Source organism: Musca autumnalis, unplaced genomic scaffold (assembly GCF_047663935.1).
Source record: "Musca autumnalis isolate F117 unplaced genomic scaffold, ASM4766393v1 scaffold_5, whole genome shotgun sequence".
Lineage (NCBI taxonomy): Eukaryota > Metazoa > Arthropoda > Insecta > Diptera > Muscidae > Musca > Musca autumnalis.
This window is the reverse complement of record NW_027412088.1, coordinates 33,603,221-33,627,251: the sequence shown is the minus strand read 5'-3', so window position 1 is coordinate 33,627,251 and position 24,031 is coordinate 33,603,221. Positions and strand designations below refer to the sequence as shown.

At 37.0% G+C, this 24,031-nt stretch overlaps 1 protein-coding gene across 2 annotated transcripts; it reads right to left on the bottom strand.

Annotated features, from left to right (window-relative positions):
* Nucleotides 1–5,785: 5,785 nt before the first annotated feature.
* RabX1 (RAS oncogene family member RabX1) lies at nt 5,786–20,500 on the bottom strand. Of its 2 annotated transcripts, none has more exons than XM_073957362.1 (3): nt 19,806–20,500; nt 7,219–7,346; nt 5,786–7,147 (listed from the first exon to the last, which is right to left on the bottom strand). In XM_073957362.1, the coding sequence occupies exons 1-3, from the start codon at nt 19,846–19,848 to the stop codon at nt 6,548–6,550; spliced, it is 771 nt and encodes a 256-aa protein (XP_073813463.1). In that variant the 5' UTR covers nt 19,849–20,500; the 3' UTR covers nt 5,786–6,547. The 2 variants fall into 2 exon arrangements, with proteins under 2 accessions (XP_073813463.1, XP_073813461.1); XM_073957360.1 differs by lacking the exon at nt 19,806–20,500 and adding an exon at nt 12,404–13,606.
* Between the last annotated feature and the right edge of the window lie 3,531 nt (nt 20,501–24,031).

Below are 24,031 nucleotides of genomic sequence, written 5' to 3'. Positions count from 1 at the left end.
AGACCTTCCGGTCGCTATATAGGAAAACCTTCTGGTCTTCTATAAGAAGTCCTTCTGGTCTTTTATGGGAAGAAATTCTTCTACAAAAAGACCTTCTGGTCTTCTAGCGGAAAGCCTTCCGGTCTTCTATGGGAAGACCTTCTGGTCTTCTATTGGAAGACCTTCTGGTCTTCTATGGGAAGACCTTCTGGTTTCTATGGGAAGACCTTCCGGTCTTCTATGGGAAGACCTTCCGGTCCTCTATGGGAAGACCTTCCGGTCCTCTATGGGAAGACCTTACGGTCTTCTATGGGAAGACATTGCGGTCTTCTGTGGGAAGACCATCTGGTCTTCTATAAAAAGACCTTCCTGTCCTCTGTGGGAAGACCTTCCGGTCGCTATATAGGAAAACCTTCTGGTCTTCTATAAGAAGTCCTTCTTCTACAAAAAGACCTTCTGGTCTTCTATGGGAAGACCTTCTGGTCTTCTATTGGAAGACCTTCTGGTCTTCTATGGGAAGGCCTTCTGGTTTCTATGGGAAAACCTTCTGGTCTTCTATGGGAAGACCTTCTTCTATAAGAAGACCTTCTGATCTTTTATGGGAGGACCTTCTGGTCTTTTATGGGAAGATCTTCTGGTCTTTTATGGGAAGACTTTCTAGTCTTCTATGGGATGACCTTCTGGTCTCCTCGAAGAAAACCTTCTGGTCTTCTGTAAGAAGACCTTCTGGTATTCTATGGGAAGACCTTTTGGTCTTCTATGGTAAAACCTTCTGGTCTTCTATAAGAACATTTTCTTGTCGTCTATAGAAAGACCTCCTGATTTTTAATGGGAAGACCATCTGGTCTTCAATGGAAAGATCTATTGGTCTTCTATGGGGAAATTTTCTGGTCGTCTATGGGAAGAACTTCTATTTGTCTATGAGGAGACCTCTTGGTCTTCTTTGGTAGGACCTTCAGTTCTTCGATGGCGAGACCTCCTGGTCATCTGTCGGTATTCTATGGAGAGACTTTCTGGTCTTCTATGGAAAGACCTTCTGGTCTTTTATAAGAAGACTTCTTGGCCTTCAATGGGAGACCCCCTGGTCTTCTATGGAAAGTCCTCCTGGTCTTCTATGGGGAGATCTTCTGCTCTTTTATGGAAAGATCTTCTGCTCTTCTATGGAAGACCTTCCTGTCTTCTATGGAGAGACCTTCTGGTCTTCCGTGGGGAAACGTTCTGGTCATCTATGAAAAGAACTCCTGGTCTTTCTATCGAAAGTCTTTCTTCTATAAGAATATATCTTGGTCTTCTATAGGAAGATTTATTGGTGTTCTGTGTATAGACCGACTGGAAATCTTGCCACGGTCTTTTGACATCACCTCAGCCATGAATGGCTACATTTCAAGGATTTCTCTGGTCTGACCTTCGTGCGGGTTATGTTACTTTGTGCTGCGACAACCTCACCCCCACTGAACCTTCGCCATTGTTTTCCTATTGTGAAACTGTATCGCAATGTATCCAACAGCAGTACTAGCCGTAAACAACAACGTCGAATATTTCTACTCTAGTTCCTGATAATGTGACATTCCTGTTGTTAATCTGTGATGGATTTTATCAGTCGGATAAGGATAATGTTAGCGGCGATTCCGAATACGAACAACGCCAGCTGCTCGCAGACTTGGGATTGATACAACGAACTGCACTTGGAACGTACGAGAAGTAGAGACAGATGATTTGGAATTCAATTACACCAGTCTGTCTATACCTTTTTCAGATTTAATTTAAATTATTTTAATTGTAATTCGAGAATTCCATTTGTATTTAAAATTATTCCATTTGTAATTCGAATTATTCCATTTGTAATTCGCCTTTAATGCCTCGACACATAAGAAGCATGGCATTCTTGCTGAAGTCATATCTGATAAAAGACTAAAGACCAAGTTTGACCTAATAAAAAGATTTCAGAATCACATTTGAATTAAGTCGAACTTGGTCTTTAGTTTTTTATCAGATATGACTGCAGCAAGAATGTCATGCAGGCCTTAAAGGCCTCGACACATAATCGGCAGGCTTTCTAGCGGAAGTAATTTCTGGTAAAAGACTAAAGACCAAGTTCGACCTAATTCAAATGTGGTTCTGACATTTGTTTATTCCTTTCCCAGAAATGACTTAAGCCGTTTATGTGTAGAGGCTTTTAGGCAAACGATGATATGATGAAAATGTTCCTCGTCGAAAATGTTTTAGACCCAAAATTATGTTTGGACCCCAAATTATGTTTGGCAAAATTCGTTTCAGACAATTTTGAATCGATTTGGCATTCTCCGTCCGTTGTTCTTGCTGCAACAGTGTTTACCCCCAGTTTTTGTAAAAATTTTTATTCTTCTCACACGAATTGTCAAATTTTGTAGATCGATTTACTCGCTTTAGCGCAAATGTAGAGCGCTGATTTTTAAATGAGGAATCCTTAATGATATATGGTACGGGTATACGAAAAATTAGATGTGTATGTCATCTGGGGGCTGAGCTATGAATGCCTAAATTATTACGAATATAGACGAACGAACAAAAATAAGTTACAAAAACTGGGGGTTATTATAAATTTATTTATTTTATTTTATTTATTTCATTCATGTAATAAAAGGCCTATAAGACCATATAAAATATTATACAGCTTACAAATCCAATCCTGAGCGTATACAATTTTCTATTACAAATAAAATTTAATTCATTAATACAACAAAAAATACTAAGTACGAATGTATGTTTGTATGTTCATTCTTCTGTTCAATCTGGCTCTGGGTCTATCTCCAGTTCCAGGAAAGTGGGTGCTTCGATGGGATGTAACCACAGATCCACTGGAGTTAGATAAGTAGGTCTGGCGAACCAGTTGAAAAGGTGTTTTGTGTCGTTCGGCGAGGTCGATTTCCGCCCAATAAGAATTTCGGCGACTGCAATACCCCAAGCAAAAACTACTGTGGTTTGTCGTGGCAGCTGACGCTGCTCAGCTGCGATAGATGGGGGATGTACTCCGAGGACTTTACTCACACCATATTTGCTTATGGCCTTAGCAACTGCGTCCATATGAATACTATTTAAACCTGCTTGATATGCCTGTTGATCTAGGGTTTCTCTCATATATTGTTGGACCTTTCTCTCTAGAGTAGGAATATACTTCCTGATATGCCTGAATGTGTCGGTCCTAGCCAGCAGATGGTGATTGGGATGGTTCTCACGGTAACACCCAAGCAAGTACTGCAACGAAAGCATCTCATTGTGTTGCTTTACTGGAAGAATCTTTGCCTCCTCATGTAGATGGTCCACTGAAGACTTGAGGAGGCAACCTGTTGCTGTTCTCAGGGCGACATTCTGACAGGTTTGAATCTTTTTCCAATTCGTGACCAAACTGGCGCCGCATAGCTTACCACAGACCGACCTATCTCGTTATATGTGGTCAACAAGGTTTCTTTATCTGCACCCCAAGTGCTGCCGGCTAGGGACATGAGGACCTTGTTCCGATTTTTCAGTTTGTCGCTGATTGGAGTGGTGTGCGCACACGACTTGAAAGTAGTGTCGAATGTGACCGCTAAAATTTTGGGTCAGTTTGTGGTCGGAATTCTGCTACCGTCGACCACGAAATTCAATTCTCTTCCAAACTGCGCTGAATTCCACACATATAGTTGACTATCCAACGTCTCAAGCTTGGCCGGAGGGTTGTCTGCTCGATGTCATCAAACAGCGTGGAGTGCCTGACTGTATCAAAGGCTTTTGATAAGCCAAACGTCACCATCACTGTTCTATCACACGGCGCTTGAGTCATTGACAAATATATGTGGAGATGGCGCGCAGCGTTGTTGTCGTGCTGTGCTGCTTACGGAATCCATGCTCGTGATCGGCAACTTGATAGCTATTTCTGAAACTGGGGAGGACTAAGGCCCCAAGGGTCTTTGCTACGGGCGACAAAAGCGAAATCGGCCTGTACGATTCACTTTCCTTGCCGGGCTTCCTAGTGGAACCATCCTGTCCATTTTCCAGACTTCGGGAACAATGAGGGTGGATAGCGACAAGTTGAGAACTTTAATGAGATACTCCACTCCCGGGTCATCCAGCTGCTTCAGCATTACCATGGAGATTCCATCGGGGCCCAACGCTTTGGATGATTTAGCGTTCCTGATGGCTTTGGCAACATCATCCATTGTAAACTGTGGTGGTTCCTCCTCTGCAGGAAGAGATCTGATGCGTCGTAATACTCTTCTCTTCGCCCTGTCACTCTCGGGGTGCTCGACAAACTGTCGATTGAAATAACTTGCGCACCTCTTCGGGTCTTTCACCGTAACGTCGCCAAACGTGACTGAGGTCCAATCTTCCCTTCTTCCAGGGTTCGAAAGTGACTTAACCGTTGCCCACAATTCACCTATACCGGCTCCAATGTTGCAACTCTTCAGATGATTTAACCACTTGTTCCGATTATGTTCGCCGACCAGCCTATTAACTTCCAGTGTCAGCTCCCTGACTCTGGGGTCATTGGGGTTGGTTCGACGAAGCTCTTCACGCTAATTTGCTAATACCGTTGTTGTTGTAGCAGCATAAAAACCTACATATAACCGTAGGGTTGATGCTGGGTTGGCAGCCGCTGGCCGAATCACTATGGTTCCGGGTCAATCCTGTACGAAAGAATTCGCTGCCGTGGGATTGTGCCTCTTCTGGCAAGTTTGGTCTTACTAAAAAATAAACTTGTATCCTGTTTCGGTTAGGTCTATTGAAGTCAAGAGGATACACCATATTGCGGTTCGCAGATCAATATTCCGGAAGTATCGTTGCACCTTCAAAGGGTATCGTATTTTAAGTGAAACCTGTAGGCCTATTTTGTAAATTTTAACAACTATCGATATTGTTTAAATTTCTTTTGTTTTTGTAACAACAATAAAACAAACAAATGAAATTGTTGTAAAATAAACAATGTGTAAAGTTGTTAAAAAGTTTTAGAATAGGCCCCCTGTAGGCCTATTCTGTAAATTTTAACAACCATCGATATTGTTCAAATTTCTTTTGTTATTGTAACAAAAACAAAAAACGAAATTGTTGTAAACTAAACAATGAGTAAAGTTGTTAAAAATTTCAGAATAGGCCCTGTTTAGGTGAGGGAGGGGAAATCCATAGGTTTCTTCGATAACTCAGGATTACCGTATGTTGAGCAGTGGAGGGAGAAAAGAATAAGAGAAATAAAAACAACCAGTATCAATTCTTAATATAAATATGATTGCTGTTTATTTGTAGATGATTTCTTTTCTTACAACAAATTAGATTACCTTTTGTAATCGGTGGTAGTGGCGACAGAGGCCTTTTTGTAATAACGCGTAGACGTTATTCTTCAACAAATGACTAATGACAAGTGAACGCAGAGGTTCTGAGTGATCGCAGAGGATCCCATGTCATATACTACTACAATTACAATTATTCCAGTGAGAGCAAAGTGTAACAAGGCGAGCAAACCGACAACAACCGATGCCCAGCGGCGATCCGCACACTACGGTATCCGCAGAGGGAATTGTAGAGGAGATGCCAGTGCGCCAATCAGCATCCGTGATTGATCGAGCAGGGGAAGTTGTGGGACAAAGTATCTAACTTATACAGGCCCCCTGTGTAGGAATTCTGTAACTTTTATCGATTCAAAAGTTGTTAAAATTTCTTTTGTTTTTGTAACAATTACAAAACAAACAAATGAAATTGTTGTAAAAAAAAACAATGAGTAAAGTTGTTAAAAAGTTACAGAATAGGCCTACTGAATTAAAATAAATTTACTTGCCGACAATAAATTCCACAATAATTGGATTTTTAAAAGATTTTATTAAACGAAAATAAAATATCTTCTGTTCTTTCTTTTTTGTATTTTTTTTTTTCTTTTGTAGACACGTGAATATTTTTTTTTAATAAAATAAAATGGCCTTTTTTGAATAATAATTATATAATAATATTGTTAATAAAAAAATAACATAACCTTTGAGATATGGAAATATGAATAGAAAAATGGGGCATATCAAATGATTTCAAATCATTTCATGATTACAAAGTAATGAAACTATGACCTATAAATATTCAGAATTTCCAATAGAAAAAATATAAATGAGAATAATCTAACAACATTGGTTTTGAGTAGATCTAAGTTTTGTACATATCTACTTATTTTATACGAAATTCTGAGTTAAATGACAAATGGGATAGTATTAAAACTAAAAAATTTAATTTTCAGTTCAGTTACGAAATTAAAATACATCATAGCATTTTAAAATAAAATTCGTTGGGTATTTTGTTGTTGTTTTTCTTTTCTTTTTGGTCAAAAGCATCAATGGTTCGTACATAGATACATACATAGGTATGTTTGTATGTGTATTGTAGTAAATAGTAGAGGCATTAACTCTATATCGGAAATTGTAAATACATTTTTGGATACGGATTTGTTGTTGCTTATTAAATAATATCCTTTGTTTTTTTTTTCTTTTTGTAATATTTTTGCTTGGTTTCATTAAATCACAATTTGTTTTCATTATTTAGATGTGTGTCGACACCTTACACCTCTCTTTGTCTTTGTCTAGCAACACCAATTGACTGGTTCCACCTCACCCAATGCTATGTGCTCTATACTCCATGAAGGTGTCTCTAGTCGCCCTTGATCTGTTGTCTTAACATCTTCACCATCGACTGGTATACCCATGGGTATTGATGGCAAGTGGATTATTGAACCATTTGTCAAGGCTTGGGTGGAATAACTAAAGGCGGTATTATTATTGGTATAGGTGGATATTGAATCGGATGAATCGAATTGACGCAATGAACGACATTTGCCTTCACGCGCCAACCGAACCAAACCCAAGGCCGTACTAAGAAATACTTGTTCCAAGCCTTGATCTGTCTCTGCCGATGTTTCAAAATATGTTGCCCCAATTGAATTGGCAAACAGCAATGCCTCCTCGCGTGACACCACCCTTTCAGCCTGTAAATCCAGCTTATTACCAACCAAAGTTAAAATCAATGGATCTTGGATGTTTCGATGTAGTTCATGGATCCATGTTTTGATTTCTTTAAATGTACTATATTGTGAGAGATCGAATACTAATATGGCAGCATTGGCATTGCGATAGTACATTGGAGCAACAGCCTTGAAACGTTCCTGGCCAGCAGTGTCCCAAATCTAAAGAAGAATGAAAAGAGAATAAATGTAAATTATTTGGATTATTTAAAAGGCCACACAGGACTACTTACTTGTAATTTCACTTTAGCATCTTCCAATGAAACCTTGCAGGTAAAAAATGATGCTGCACTTGCATGCTGGATATCTTTGTGTAATGCATTTTTAATGTATTTCGTTACCAAACATGATTTGCCAACACCTGAAATATGAAAATGAGGGGGTTAAAAATTGTATAGAAGAGAAAATTGGGATATGGCCTTTCATAGCCTTCTTAGAAGACAATGTCTTATTTAAAAAATATAAACCGAATTGTTAGAACGGAATTTCAACACAATTGAGGAAGTAAAATAATGTTTATAACAGCTTCTGACATTTGGGAAGCTTCGTATAATCATTCACATGAAATATGAATACGTTGAGAAGTGTAAACATTGTTTGCTTGCTGATGACTTATTTCAAAACCAAACACAAACAACTGACGGTAGCAGACAAGGTATGAATACTGATTAAAATTACGTAAACTGCAATAACAGTAGATAGGAAATGGGAGATGTTTGCGACCTATCAACAAGCAAGCTACATGGGAATAATAGCTTCTATTTGTACACAAAGTTGTCAATAAAAACAATTAGAACAGTTTGAAACAAGTAAAACTAAATAAGTCAGTAAAATCTCTAAAATAGAAACAGCTTTGCCGACAACTAGGTATCCTTAATCTCATGGTTCATCGATCATCATAAATGTTTGTTGGGTGTTCAGCTGTTAAAGTAACTTTTGAATATCTCCCAAAGATGTCTTTTGCAGCTAGAAGGCCTCTCAAAAGGCGCTTCTGATAAGAGAAGATCTGCAAAAGGGAACTAACACAGATATTTTTAGGCATTTTTCGAAAGTGCACTTCTAGATGGAAGACCTCCGGCCTTTTAAAGTTAGGAGTCCTCCTAATAGATAATTTATAAATAGTAGATCTCATAGAGAAGATTTCTACAAATGGTATATCTCCTAAAGGGTCTTCTACTGATAAAAGATCTCCTAAAGGGTCTCCTACATAACGAAAAACTCGTTAAAGAACAACCTACGAAAGGGTATTCTACATACAATACCTCCTAAAGAGCAGTTCCACAGATAGAATACCACTGAACCGGGTTCTTTACACATAGAACTCCTCGGAAAGGGTTCTTCTACATATAGAAAACCTGGGAAAGGGTATTCCCTCCTAAAGGGACTTCCAAAAAAAGCCTCAGAAAGGAGACTACTATGGATACAAGACCTCTTAAAGGGAACTTTAAACTAAAGAACTTCGAAAGGGGTCTTCTACAGACAGAAGACCTCTCAAAACGGGCTTCTGTTAATAAAAGATCTCCAAAGGGGGGCTAACATAGTTAGAAACTTTTTCGAAAATGTACTTCTGGATAGAAGAACTCCTATAAGGGGTCTTCTATAGTTACAAGTCCATAATAGATTATTTATAATTAGAAGACCTCTTAGAAAAGATTTCAACAAATGGTATACCTGCTAAAGGGTATTCTACCGATGAAAGATCTCATAAAGGGTCTCCTACAGAATAAAAACCTTTTTAAAGTCTTCTGTAGAGAAATGTCCTCCGAAAGGGTCGTCTACAGACAGAAGACCTCTCAAAAGGGACCTCTGTTAATAGAAGATCTGAAAATGTGGACTAACGTAGGACACTTTTAGATAGGAGACCTCTCAAAAGGGGCTTTGTTTGTTTGTTTGTTTGTTTATTCATTCCATTCTTTAATACTAAAGCCTCCAAGGCCAAAAAATAGTATTAACAATATATCCTTATACTCAATATCACTAAATAATCCACAATGTTACTTTATATAATTGGCTCCCCAGCCATAACTACCAAGAAGAGAAAAAAAATATTCGATGCAATAAATGGCCATAAGCAACAAGCAGTATAGAATGACAAATATACAGAGTAATATAAGTGACTCCCAGTACGCATTAGCATTGACTGGTACATAGGGCATGTAAACGCATACTAACAAAGGAAAAAAAAAACAGTCACATTTAATTTGCATAGCAAACAAGCCCACAAGTATAAAAAAGGTAGCAAGTGCACTAGGAAAATGAAATTAAAATCATCATATGCAGTAATAGCAGTCTCAAATCCAATATTTAGGGTCGAGATCCAAAATAGGTCAACAGTTTCAAGCGGAACGCATTATTAGACTGTGAGAATACTCTAAGTTCTATTGGTAAATAATTCCACAATCTGGCCACACGTACTAAAAATGAATTCTCAAATGTAGAATTATTTATTAAAGGAATAGATATCTGTATATTCCTCCACAATAAACCAAAACGAAACATGTTTTTCAGTGAAACAGGTACACCATTCCTTATTATTCTATAATAGGCGCACAACAACTTAGTGGACACAAACTGATCTAAAGTAACTCCAAGAAAGCTCTTAACATGGTCAGAAATATTGTCACGAGTCCTTAAGCCGTAGACAAAGCGTACAATACGTTTAACTGCACGCTCTAATACCAATGCATTACGTTCTGACATACCAGAAAAAACTTCCAGACCATAGTTAACATGAGGCATTAATAGTACGTAAGCTAACCTATATTTAACCCATGAAGGAAGGTATATATTAGTGGCATACAATTTCCGAATTATGCCAACAACTTTTCTGTGCACATAGTCAACATGATATTCAAAGGCAAGCTTTTCGTCTACAAAAATGCCCAATATTTTATGGCAAGATACAAAGCTGATCAAATTTCCGCCCAGAGCAATGTTTAAGTCGTACGACTGACTACCAAATCGTATTGCTTTCGTCTTAACTGGGTTGATCACCAACGAGTTCTCTAAAGACCATAGTCTAAAACGATCAAGACTATGATTTATTGCAGTTTCAAAAGCTATTGAAGACATTCCATTTCTAGCAAAAACTAAGAAAACATCATCTGCAAATAAAAGCGGCTTGCAATTTACATCAGAGCACCATACAGCAAGGCTATTAACATAGAGGATAAACAGCAGAGGACCCAAGACAGACCCCTGCGGAACACCATTCGTAAGTAAAAGTGTCCCAGAATACTGACCGTTATAAGAGACAAATTGTGTTCTGCCACATAAGTAAGAAACGATAAGATTGCAAGCAGAAATAGAATAATTGAACTCATTCCTGAGCTTCCCAACCAATACAGAATGTGAAATCGAATCAAATGCCTTAGTAAGATCCAAAGACACAACTACAGTATCACTGTTAACGTTCAAATTTCCCCTAACGAGATCAGTCATATATAGTAACAAGCCGGTCGTACTATGGTTCTTACGGAAGGCAAATTGGCCATCATATATATATCTACTAACATAAGATAACATCTGGTCTCTCATAATATGCTCACACACTTTTGATAATACAGGGAGAATGGAAATTGGTCTAAGATCATCAGCACAATTCACAACATTACCTTTAGGTATTGGAACAACACGAGCGCTCTTCCAAAGTTGCGGAAACACCGAAGATGTGAGAATAGAATTAACCAAATCCAAGATACAATCAGAAATATAAGGAAAAATTATTTTTAAAAAATCCACTGATATTCCATCGACACCAATGGATTTGGACTTGATTTTACTTAATGCAACAGCAACATCCTCAATACCCACACATCGAAAAGAAAATTCGCCATCACGTTCAGCTAAATCCATGAAATTAAAAGCACTAACACGCGAGTCATTATAGACAAATGATGCATTGAGAACATCAACATTAATGTTAGCAACAACATCATCTCCACCAACAAAGCCTGACCCTCTCAAAAAACGCCATAAAGCAGTTGGACCCATTACATTAAATTTCCTACTATAGTATCTCCTACGTTCGCGCCGGATGACAGATTTCGCCTTATTACGGTATCTACAAAATGTTTTCCAATTCTCACTACTCTTATTGAACAGATAAGATCTAAAAGCTAAGTCACGAAGTGAACAAGCTAAAGTAATAGAATTAGCATTAATCCAATTATCATTAGGATAAATTCTTCTACGCACTACAGGAACAGATTCAAACAAACGCATAATAAGAGAGGAGAGAATGGAACACTTAGCATCAACATCAACAGCATACAGAAGGCTAAAATCAAAAGCTGATATATAAGTATAAAAACGATGCCAATTAATATTTCTGTAGTCTCGATATTCGACAAACTCAACTGATGTATCAACACTGATGTTTAGTGACGCAAAGATAAGCGAATGATCAGAAATTGAAGGGCATATCACCTGATCAGAGAAATAAACCATAGATAAGTTACTAAGTAATATAAAATCAATTAATGAAGTAGAACCATGTTGTACATCAAAGTGTGTGGGTTTGGAGTTGTGAGAAATACAAAGATTAAGTCGAAAGCATACAGTACGAACAGACAAGGCTTTATGTATGTCAAACATATTGCAATTGAAATCTCCCATTACCACTACGTTGCTATATCTCAAAAAGAGTTCAGTATGAAGATCTTCAAACATAACAAGATCGCCAGGAGGAGGCAAATATACCACTCCAAATAGAACCTTAGAATCGCCAGAGAAGAACTCAACAAACAGTGACTCACACTTACCCAAAACAGAAGTTTTAAATACTACCTTATACCTGATGCTACTCGAAATGTAAATGCCTACGCCACCACCCCTACAGTACCTGCGATCATTTCGTACAAATTTATACCCAGGTATATCAATAGCACGATTTGATGTATCAGTTTTAAGCCACGTCTCAGAAAGTGCTAGTACATTTATAGAAGAACCAGAAAGAATAGATTTGAGTTCATTAAACTTTGTAGAATGTGTTGATGGCCTGATGCTACGGCAATTTAAATGAGCAATATTTAATTTACTATTACATGAGCTTAAAACAGACTTAATGTACAAATTGTTGCTAATAACTGGCCCCATATTCGCATCAGAAAACATCAAAAGCATTAAACATAGTTATAGAGGGGAACCAAAAATAAGAAAGTAACAAAAAATTAACATCTAACATTTTACAATGTATTAAAATTTATATCAATAACCAACTTTAAAGCAGCTGATCAAAAAAAAGAATGAGATCAAATTTACAAAAATAAAAAATTCAGTCTATATCAAACAATCTCTGGCAGGATTAATATGCAAAGTTAATCTAAGAAAAAAAAAAAAAAATAGCAAACTAACTACGCATACTATACATGACAGACTAATTATTATTTGCTTCAGCATCACGAAGAAGTGACTCACATTGGGCAGCATCAATAGTTTCATATCTGCCATCCGGAAACAGCAACCAGGCCTTTAGATGATCCAAATTCAAAATTTTAAATTTCTTCACTACATTTAAGCGAAGGAGTTTCTTGCAAACAAAATTGAGATGCGATGCAGCCGGCGAATAATGATCATTCAGGTAGACACGGTTATTTAAGCCCTCACCTTGATCACCCAACAAATCCGATACCTTGAGATTTCGGGTTTTGAAGTATTCCTTCATCAAGTTGTCACGTTTGGAAACTTTATTAAATTTAACCAGAATTTGTTTTTTCCGATTGATATAACAAACTTGGTTAATATCAAGACTGGTAATTGGTATATTATAAAAAGAACCCAATGCAATAACTGGCGCCTCTAGATCACTTAAACCAGCAGGCAAACCTCCAACCAGAATATCAGAACGATTTAATCTCTTATGCAAAATATTGTCTTCACTCTCCAAAGAAGCAAATTTAGCTGCACTGGATACTTCAATACGGTTAACTTTATCATTGCACTCCTTAATCTCGGATCTCATCTCAGCCACACATGAGCTCAATTCACCTTTAATTTCATCTAACACTTTCCTCATGGAATCTTGTTGTGTCTGGTAGTTATTAACGAAACTATCTAGTTTCTCATTCAAGCTGTTTATCTTCGCTAAAACACCATCATTATTGCTACCACCCTCGTTGATTATTGGCTCACAACTGGAACAGATGTATGCAAAAGATTTCACTGCTTTCAAAACACTAAGGTGTTTGTCATCAATACCAACACAGGAACCATGTAACCAGAGACAACAAACTTTGCATCGAACACCGCCTTTGGTTTTAGTAAAACCCTCATTGCAGACTTTACATTTCACATTTTTTTCTGCCGGCATATTAAAATGTCAAGAAAACAGCAACAACAGCAAATAAAGATGGAGAAAGGCAACAGCAAATTCAGCAAAAAACAACAACAGCAGCAGCAACAGCACACAAGTACCACTCCGTAATTTATTCCGTCTCGATTTAGTGCAAAAAAAAGTAATTTTAAATGAAATTCATATAATCCAAATGAATTTTATTATCAGCAACTTATAGGCACCAGAGATATTTGTTGAAACAAGCGTAAAAAAGCAAAATAAACAAAGCGATCAGCTGCGATAAAAAATACACGTCTACTCAGACATAGGGTTCTATAGTTCTCTATAGGCTTCTGTTAATAGAAGATCTCAAAAAGTGGACTAACATAGAACACTTTCAGTTAGAAGATCTTCGATAGGGGTCTTCTATAGATAGAAAACTTCCGAAAGGGGTTCTTCCATAGGTAGAAGACATCCGAAAGGGGTATTCTATAGGTAGAAGAAATCCGAAAGTGGTCTTCTATAGATAGAAGACCTCCGAAAGGGGCCTCTAACATTTAAAGTACCTTCTAAATGGACTTCTACAGATAGAAGACCTCCAAAAGGAGTATTCTATAGATAGAATACCTCGGATAAAGGGGTTTTCTATGGATGGAAACCTCCTAAATGGATATATACAGATAGAAGGCCTCCGAAAGAGGATTTCTATAGATAGAAGACTTCCGAAAGGGGTCTTCTATAGGTAGAAGACATCCGAAAGGGGTATTCTATAGGTAGAAGAAATCCGAAAGTGGTCTTCTATAGGTAGAAGCAATCCGAAAGTGGTCTTCTATAGATAGAAGACCTCCGGAAGGGGCCTTTTACATTTAAAGGACCTTCTAAATGGACGTCTACAGATAGAAGACCTCCAAAAGGAGTATTCTATAGATAGAATACCTCGTATAAAGGGGTTTTCTATGGATGGAAACCTCCTAAATGGATATATACAGATAGAAGGCCTCCGAAAGAGGATTTCTATAGATAGAAGACTTCCGAAAGGAGTCTTCTATAGGTGGAAGACATCCGAAAGGGGTATTCTATAGGTACACAGTCTTACATAAGTATACGTACGCCCCATAAATCTCGGGTTTTAGAAAAAGTAATGATATTTATGAAATTCGAAGAACACAGGTTTATTTCGTCTCACTAATAAACAATATTTAATACAACAAAAGTATATTCCATAATATAAATAACGGTAAAATTTACAAAAACCAAAAAATGATACTTACAAAAGTATACATACGCCCCAAGGTAATATGAGTATTATCGTAAAATTTATGGAATTAGCAGTAAAATTAATACATTTTATTGTTTTGGCGAATGTGTCTGGGTGTCCGAGATATATTTTAGAGAAAAAAAATAATTTTTGGGTGTTAAGTGCCGTTATTTAATGCCAATCTTCTTGTATAGCTCGTTAAAGCGGACCCTTGCTGATTTCTTTCCGTTTTAGGCATTTGAGTATACAAAAGCCACAATATTAGTGTCAGATTATAGATTTTGAGATCCTAGAAAGCTTTTTAGTTGACCTTGTGCATAACACACCCTCCTGGGTGTCGATAAATTCACATTTTTCCTAGGATATCTCAGGAAGTTAATAGTTTCCTCGGAATTCTTGGCTCAAATTACAGAAGACCTTGAATTGTGTTTTAATATGGTGTTATATAATCCTTGGACACCAATTGAATCAGAAATGTGAAATATTCTGTTAAAAACCTGCTTCCAAAGCATCAAAATATAATCACTACCAAAAAGCATGAAATTTACACTGTGAACAACGTAGTTTTCGTATTATAACCATTACCGTCAATATAGGGTCGGAAAGTATCGGATAATTGTACATTTCTGATTCAATTGGTGTCCAAGGATTATATAACGCCATGTTAAAACACAATTCAAGGTCTTCTGTATGTAATTTGAGCCAAGAATTCCGAGGAAACTATTAACTTCCTGAGATATCCTAGGAAAAATGTGAATTTATCGACACCCAGGAGGGTGTGTTATGCACAAGGTCAACTAAAAAGCTTTCTAGGATCTCAAAATCTATAATCTGACACTAATATTGTGGCTTTTGTATACTCAAATGCCTAAAACGGAAAGAAATCAGCAAGGGTCCGCTTTAACGAGCTATACAAGAAGATTGGCATTAAATAACGGCACTTAACACCCAAAAATTATTTTTTTTCTCTAAAATATATCTCGGACACCCAGACACATTCGCCAAAACAATAAAATGTATAAATTTTGCTGCTAATTCTATAAATTTTACGATAATACCCATATTTCCTTGGGGCGTATGTATACTTTTGTAAGTATCATTTTTTGGTTTTTGTAAAATTTACCGTTATTTATATTATGGAATATACTTTTTTTGTATTAAATATTGTTTATTAGTGAGGCGAAATAAACCTGTGTACTTGGAATTTCATAAATATCATTACTTTTTCTAAAACCCGAGAATTATGGGGCGTACGTATACTTATGTAAGACTGTGTAGAAGAAATCCGAAAGTGGTCTTCTATAGAGAGAAGGCCTCCGAAAGGGACCTTTTACATTTAAAGGACCTTCTAAATGGGCTTCTACAGATAGAAGACCTCCAAAAGGAGTATTCTATAGATAGAATACCTCGGATAAAGGGGTTTTCTATGGATGGAAACCTCCTAAATGGATATATACAGATAGAAGGCCTCCGAAAGAGGATTTCTATAGATAGAAGACTTCCGAAAGGGGTCTTCTATAGGTAGAAGACATCCGAGAGGGTTATTCTATAAGTAGAAGAAATCCAAAAGTGGTCTTCTATAAATAGAAGACCTCCGGAAGGGATCTTTTATGAGTAGAATACCTCCGAAAGGGTTATTCTATAGATAGACCTCCGAAAGGGGTCTTTTATAGATAGAAGACCTCCGAAAGGGGCCTTTTACATTTAAATGACCTTCTAAATGGACTTCTACAGATAGAAGACCTCCAAAAGGACTATTCTATAGATAGAATAGCTCATATAAAGGGGTTTTCTATGGATGGAAACCTCCTAAATGGATATCTACAGATAGAAGGCCTCCGAGAGAGGATTTCTATAGATAGAAGACTTCCGAAAGGGGTCTTCTATAGGTAGAAGACATCCGAAAGGGGTATTCTATAGGTAGAAGAAATCCGAAAGTGGTCTTCTATAGGTAGAAGCAATCCGAAAGTGGTCTTCTATAGATAGAAGACCTCCGAAAGGGGCCTTTTACATTTAAAGGACCTTCTAAATGGACGTCTACAGATAGAAGACCTCCAAAAGGAGTATTCTATAGATAGAATACCTCGGATAAAGGGGTTTTCTATGGATGGAAACCTCCTAAATGGATATATACAGATAGAAGGCCTCCGAAAGAGGATTTCTATAGATAGAAGACTTCCGAAAGGGGTCTTCTATAGGTGGAAGACATCCGAAAGGGGTATTCTATAGGTAGAAGAAATCCGAAAGTGGTCTTCTATAGATAGAAGACCTCCGAAAGGGGCCTTTTACATTTAAAGGACCTTCTAAATGGACTTCTACAGATAGAAGACCTCCAAAAGGAGTATTCTATAGATAGAATACCTCGGATAAAGGGGTTTTCTATGGATGGAAACCTCCTAAATGGATATATACAGATAGAAGGCCTCCGAAAGAGGATTTCTATAGATAGAAGACTTCCGAAAGGGGTCTTCTATAGGTAGAAGACATCCGAGAGGGTTATTCTATAGGTAGAAGAAATCCGAAAGTGGTCTTCTATAGGTAGAAGCAATCCGAAAGTGGTCTTCTATAGATAGAAGACCTCCGGAAGGGGCCTTTTACATTTAAAGGACCTTCTAAATGGACGTCTACAGATAGAAGACCTCCAAAAGGAGTATTCTATAGATAGAATACCTCGTATAAAGGGGTTTTCTATGGATGGAAACCTCCTAAATGGATATATACAGATAGAAGGCCTCCGAAAGAGGATTCCTATAGATAGAAGACTTCCGAAAGGGGTCTTCTATAGGTGGAAGACATCCGAAAGGGGTATTCTATAGGAAGAAGAAATCCGAAAGTGGTCTTCTATAAATAGAAGACCTCCGGAAGGGATCTTTTATGAGTAAAATACCTCCGAAAGGTTTATTCTATAGATAGAACTCCGAAAGGGGTCTTTTATAGATAGAAGACCTCCGAAAGGGGCCTTTTACATTTAAATGACCTTCTAAATGGACTTCTACAGATAGAAGACCTCCAAAAGGAGTATTCTATAGATAGAATACCTCGGATAAAGGGGTTTTCTATAGACGAAAACCTTCTAAATGGACTTCTACAGATAGAAGGCCTCCGAAAGAGGATTTCTATTGATAAAAAACTCCGAAACGGTCGTCTACGGACAGAAGTCCTCCCAAAAAAGGTCTTCTGTTAATAAAAGATCTCAAAATGTGGACTAACAAAGGACACTTTCAGATAGAAGACCTCTCAAAAAGGGCCTTCTGTTAATAGAAGATCTCAAAAAGTGGTCTAACATAGACCACTTTCAGATAGAAGACCTTCGATAGGGGTCGTCTATAAATAGATCTCCGAAAGGAGTTTTCTTTAAAAAGAAGTCCTACGGAAGGCGTCTTTTATGAGTAGAATACCTCCGAAAGGGTTATTCTATAGATAGACCTCCGAAAGGGGTCTTCCATAGATAGAAGACCTCCGAAGGGGGCCTTTTACATTTAAAGGACCTTCTAAATGGACTTCTACAGATAGAAAAACTGCAAAAGGAGTATTCTATAGTTAGAATACCTCGGATAGAGGGGTTTTCTATAGATAGAAACCTCCTAAATGGACATCTACAGATAGAAGGCCTCCGAAAGAGGATTTCTATGGATAATGAACTCCCAAAGTGTCTACAGACAGAAGACCTCTTAAAAGGGACTTTTCTTAATAAAAAATCTCAAAATGTGGACTAACAAAGGACACTTTCAGATAGAATTTTGAAAGACACTTTCAGATAGACCATCGAAAGTGGTCTATTATAAATAAAAGACCTCCGAAAGGGATCTTCTATAGATAGAAGACCTTCGAAAGGTGTCTTCTATAGGGAGAAGACATTCGAATATGGTCTTAGGCCTCCGAAGGTGAAAGGTGTCCTTTATAGATAGAAAAACTCCAAAAGGGGTCTTTTTACATATAGAATATCTCCGAAAGGTCCTTTTGCATTTAGAAGACCTCCTAAATGGTCTTCTACAGATGGAAGACCTCCAAAAGGAGTATTCTATAGATAGAAGACCTCGGATAAAGGAGTTATCTATAGTTAGAATACCTCCTAAATGGAGTTCTACAGTTAGAAGGCCTCCGAGAGATGATTTCTATGGATGAAGAGCTCCGAAAGGGTCGTCTACAGACAGAAGACCTCTCAAAAGGGACTGTTAAAGGAAGATCTCATAAAGTGGATCAACATAGGGCATTTTTAAATAGAAAACCTCTCAAAAGGGCATGATAACCATCGTAATACATACATACATATCGTCACCATAAATGCCCGAAGACGCAACCCACAAATCCAAAACTTTACAGGAGAAGCAAAAAATCTTATAAAATGAAAACCTGTTTTATAGAATATCAATCTTATAAGGGCGAATAATTGGAGTATTATCAATCCTGTGCGAATAGGAATATGTAGTGAAACCAAAACCGCTTAAGCGCTTGGTTTTGGGATCCTCCATTACAACAAAATCTGCAATGTTATCCCATTTTCCGAAATGCCATTTCTTGAATAGGATTGTTATTTTTGAACGTAGAAACTTGAAATTTTGCCAGAGGATGTATTTTAGCTTTATGTATTGGATGCCATCAAAAAACGAATTTCGATTTTTATGTGGGTTACGTCTTCCGGCATTTGTGGTGACGATATATACATTGAACTTGAATCCTGCCATTTTCATCACTTTTGAAGTAAAAAAATATTTCAATACGATCAATTTCTTACATAGTTGCTAAAGTGTAGTGGATTACAAACTATTTATCAAATATTGTAGTTATTGAATAGTTGTACGACCTTCGTCGAGTCGTGACCATGGAAATTAAAAGCCAAAAGAAATAGCAAAAAATTCTACTTATGACGTTTTCAGCAAACATAAAATATTTGTCTCAAAAAAGAAAAAAACATGGAGTGTTTTTCCCCTTTCCAAAGGAATTAAATCTAGAAGTGTTTTTTTCCAAGGTCGTTATTTTATGTCTACAGTGCATACAGCATATGGCTCGCGCTTTTGTAAAAACATTTCTTTTTAGCAACGACCTTATCGATTTTTTTTCTTCATGTTTATTTCTTGTGTACAATTTGTTTAAAATAAATCAAATCCACGACAACAACAACAACAATGTTATAAAACGAATAAAGATCAACCAATTGCCCATATAATTATTGAATAATAAAATTTGTATGAATGGGAGGGAAATACATCATTAAATTAATATTAATCAAGCAGACTCTCGGTCTGACATCTTAGCCGCCGGTACTGTAATGTTATCTCGTTTCTTACCTCTCGATCCCAAAATCACAACTTTGCCTTCAATTCCTCTCATAATGATGATTTTAGCTGTTATAAAGCAACGTAAGCACCAAGAAGTGCGAGGGTAGCTGCTTTTATCAATGGATGATTAGGAGGAGTTCCTTGAACTATTTGTTGTTGCTGTTCTTGTTCACGTACTAGTTTATCAAAGCAAAGCGATGTCTTTTGTATTAATTGAATAATTCAATAATAGGCCACTCCACTCGACTAAGTTCTTATCTATTTTATTTATTGTTTACAAATTGAATGATTGCAGAAAAAAAGAACGAACTTCTTTGTTATTGTTTTCCTTTCTAAGAATTGTATGGAATTTGAGAATTGCAATTGAATTGAAAATACGATGACAACGTTCATAAACTATTTCACAAATTTCGTTTCGCCTTTTTTCACTAAACAAGTGACTTTGGGGTTTTCTTTCGTCTTCGCAACATTGTGTTTAAATTATTTTATTATTCTAAAATGATTGATTAATTCCAAAGTCTTTCTGCGTGTTTTTGTTTTTTTTTTTTTTTTCTTCTTTTGCAAACCGAACTCGTTTAAAGTCGTTCCAAACGTCAACGTTGTTCAGTTGGTAGGTTCACTGAAGAAAGCCACTGAAACTGAACTGGTTAATTTTGCTGAATCCAATCGGCTGTTGTTTTGAATGGTTCTACCTTCATGACATCATCGTTTTTGCTAAAGGCATTGCCATCATTGTAAAACAGGGTGCTACAAAAATAACATATGAAGATGGCATCTAAAACAAATGTTGCCAGAGTGAAAATATAATAAGTGGAAATGCAATTGAAATCAAAGTAAAAGTAGTGAAAAACGCAAAAGTATGAATGAAAAGTAAGGATAACATTTAGCAACACTGTTGATATCGGTAGGACTTAGCGACAACTTTATTTTGGTTGCTAACTTATAGTACGGTTACATTAGAGTTTTTTTTTGCCGAGTTAACCCACTTCATGAGGATTTTTTGACGTTTGCGCTATTCAATTGACATTTAAAACCCAAATCCGCTGGGTTAATCCGGTTAAGTGTAACCGGGGTATTAACGACGAACTTCGTTAGTTAACGAAATTATAAACTTTTTTATTTTACCTATTTTTGTCGGTAAACAAATGGTCCATGGAACAGACCATGGTAGAAAAAATATAAGGTAAATACAACTCGACAACAACCACAAAGGAATTTGTTATACCCTACACCACTATGTGGGGAGGGTATTATAAGTTGGTTTTGGCAAAAAAGTTTGTAACGCATCGAAATAATGGTCGTAGACCCATACTTATACATATATACCAAAATGAATGTCTCGACGAGCTGAGTCGATCTGGCTATGTATGTCCGTCCGTCAGACCGTCCGTCCGTCTGTCCATCTAAACCTTGTAATCACGCTACAGGTCGCAATTTTGATCGGATCGTCACGAAATTTTGGACGCTGATGGGGGTCCCGGAGGGGAAGAAGCCTATTGATTTTGGTGATGGTCGGATAATATTTAGGGGTCGGAAAGGGCAAAAAACGTAGGTGGATAAAAAGACAACATTTTTTTTCCAAAGCGAATATCTCAGCTTCTGTATTGGGTATACCAAAAGAAAAAACCTGACAATGATAGTAGAAAATATCGCCTTTCTAATGATGTAAAGTGGGTGCTCGTAGGTGATCAAACAACGAAGATATCACAATCGTAGCAAATAAAACCCCAATTTCCATTTTTGCGATTTTAATTATTTTGACGAATATCACAGCTTTGGTTGAAAACTTTCCAAAAGCAGAGCCTGACTATGTAAGTAGAAGATCCCGTCTTTACAATAATGCAAACTAGGTCGGCGTAGGTAACCAAATAACGGAGATATCGCAATAGTCGGAAATACATCCCATTTTTCTATTGTTTTGGAAATCACGCTACAGGTCGCAATTTTGATCGGATCGTCACGAAATTTTGGTGGTTAATGGGAGTCCCACAGAGGAAGAAGCCTACTGATTTTAATAATGGTCGGATAATATTCAGGGTTCGGAATGGGCAAAAACTTATTTGGAGAAAAAGTCTACGTTTTATTTCAAAGCCAATATCTCTGTTTCTTTAAGAGGTATATCAAAAGTAAAACCTGGCAAGGAAAGTAGAAAGTATCACCTTTACAACGTTGTAAAGTAGGTTGTCGTAGGTGGTCAAATAACAGAGATATGGCAATAGTCGATAATGCATCCCATTTTCCGATTTTTTAGTAATCACGCTACAAGTCGCAATTTTGATCGGATCGTCACGAAATTTTGGGAGTTAAAGGGGGTCCCACAGAGGAAGAAGCCTACTGATTTTAATGATGGTCGGATAATATTCAGGGGTCGGAATGGGCAAAAACTTATTTGGAGAAAGGGTCTACGTTTTCTTTCAAAGCCAATATCTCTGTTTCTTTAAGAGGCAAGGAAAGTAGAAAATATCACCTCTACAACGATGTAAAGTAGGTTGTCGTAACTGCTCAAACAACAGAGATATCGCAATACTCGGTAATACATCCCATTTTCCGATTTTTTTGTAATCACGCTACAGATCGCAATTTTGATCGGATCGTCACGAATTTTTGGGAGTTGCCACAGAGGAAGAAGCCTATTTAGTTTGGTGATGGGCAAACCGAGATATTGCAAAATTCAGTAATATGCTGTTTATATTAGAGCTTTTTGCAGGGTTAACCTACTTTATGAGGATTTGTTTGAAATATAAGCAATGGAATTGACATTTAAAACCCAGTCGGTTTGTTAAATCCAGTTATATATAAACGGGGTTTAATATACCCAATTTTTCCATTTTTTATAATCACGCTAGAAGTTGGAATTTTGATCGGATAGTGACGAAATTTTTGGGGATAGATGGTGGCCCCACATAGGGAGAAACCTATTGATTTTTGTGATAGTCTGATAATTTTTAGGGGTCGGAATGGGGAAAATCTCATTTGGAGACAAATTCTAAGTTTTATTCTTTGTGAATATATCGGCTTCTAGTATGGGTATTCCAACGGCAAAGCCTGTCAATGGAAGAAGAAAATATTACCTTTACAGTGGTGTAAAGCAGATTGGCGAAGGTGGTCAAACAAGGGAGATACCACAATAGTCGGTAATGCATCCAATTCTTCCATTTTTTGCAATGAAGCTACAGGTCGTAATTTTGATCGGATGGTTGCTTATGGGGGGTCCCAGAGAGAAAGAGGCATATTATGTTTGGTGGTAGTCGGATTATATTTCCTAAAAGAAATGTTTACCAGTGAAAACTTAAGCACAGGGGTAGTGGTGTAGGGTATCACATGGTCGGCCCCGTCCCGACTATAACCTTTGCTCACTTGTTTTTGTTTGTAACGTTACTGTCACCGGTACATGTAAACAAAATAAGGAAGTGTCTATAAATTATTGGAATTCAAAAAACTAGTAATTTTTCACATTTGATAGAATATTTTGGTAAACATGAATGAAAATTCGTTACATTTTCAATTTGAATGTTTCCATATCATTCCACAAAATGCATAATTTCTCGCAGAAAGTAGAATTCTTGAAAATATGTTTTATTGAAAAAGGAGATGCTGGTTCAATCTTTTGTTTTTGAAATCAAAGAAAATGTTTATTAGGGCTTTATTTTTTTTTCAAAATAAACAAAATACCTCACAAACGTTGTAACGCCTCTATAAACGGTGCTTTATTGTGCGGCACGTCGTTCGGACTCGGAGGAGGTTACATATCGTAGATATGAAGTCTTTCTGGGAAATAGTTTTTTTTCCGGAATAATATATTTTTTCGTCAAAAAATATATATCCCTTATGTGCATCGAAATAAAAATAAATACATATGTATGTATATAAAATGTCGTATGGAATTTGACACTAACGTTACAACCCAGTTCAGTCAGTGTGTCTTGCTGTTACCTTTTATTGTTCTACCCTGGGAACAGACATAAAAAATACGTTAGAGAATCCCACTACTATGTACTTCATATATGCTCTTTTCCAGAACCTACTACTTTTACTACGATAACATATTTTCCTTTATGTTATCGAAAAAATATAAAAAATTAGTAGATTCTTGCTCCTCCTCAGAAGGAAGAGATCTAACACTTCTCTTCGCCCTGTCATTTTGTCAAATTTATCAAATCAGAGTTGTATTTGCAGTTTCTAAACTAGCTTTCAGACATCTTTTGGGTGCTTAACAAATTGTCGATTAAGATAAC

Coding starts and splice junctions, on each gene's coding strand:
- RabX1 (XM_073957360.1), bottom strand. CDS start 13,295: ATGCCGGCAGAAAAAAATGTGAAATGTAAAGTCTGCAATGAGGGTTTT. Junction 7,347..12,403: donor AACTATTGATGCTGCCCAAT/GTGAGTCACTTC, acceptor TTCATATTTCAG/GTGTTGGCAAATCATGTTTG. Junction 7,148..7,218: donor ATGCTAAAGTGAAATTACAA/GTAAGTAGTCCT, acceptor ATTCTTCTTTAG/ATTTGGGACACTGCTGGCCA.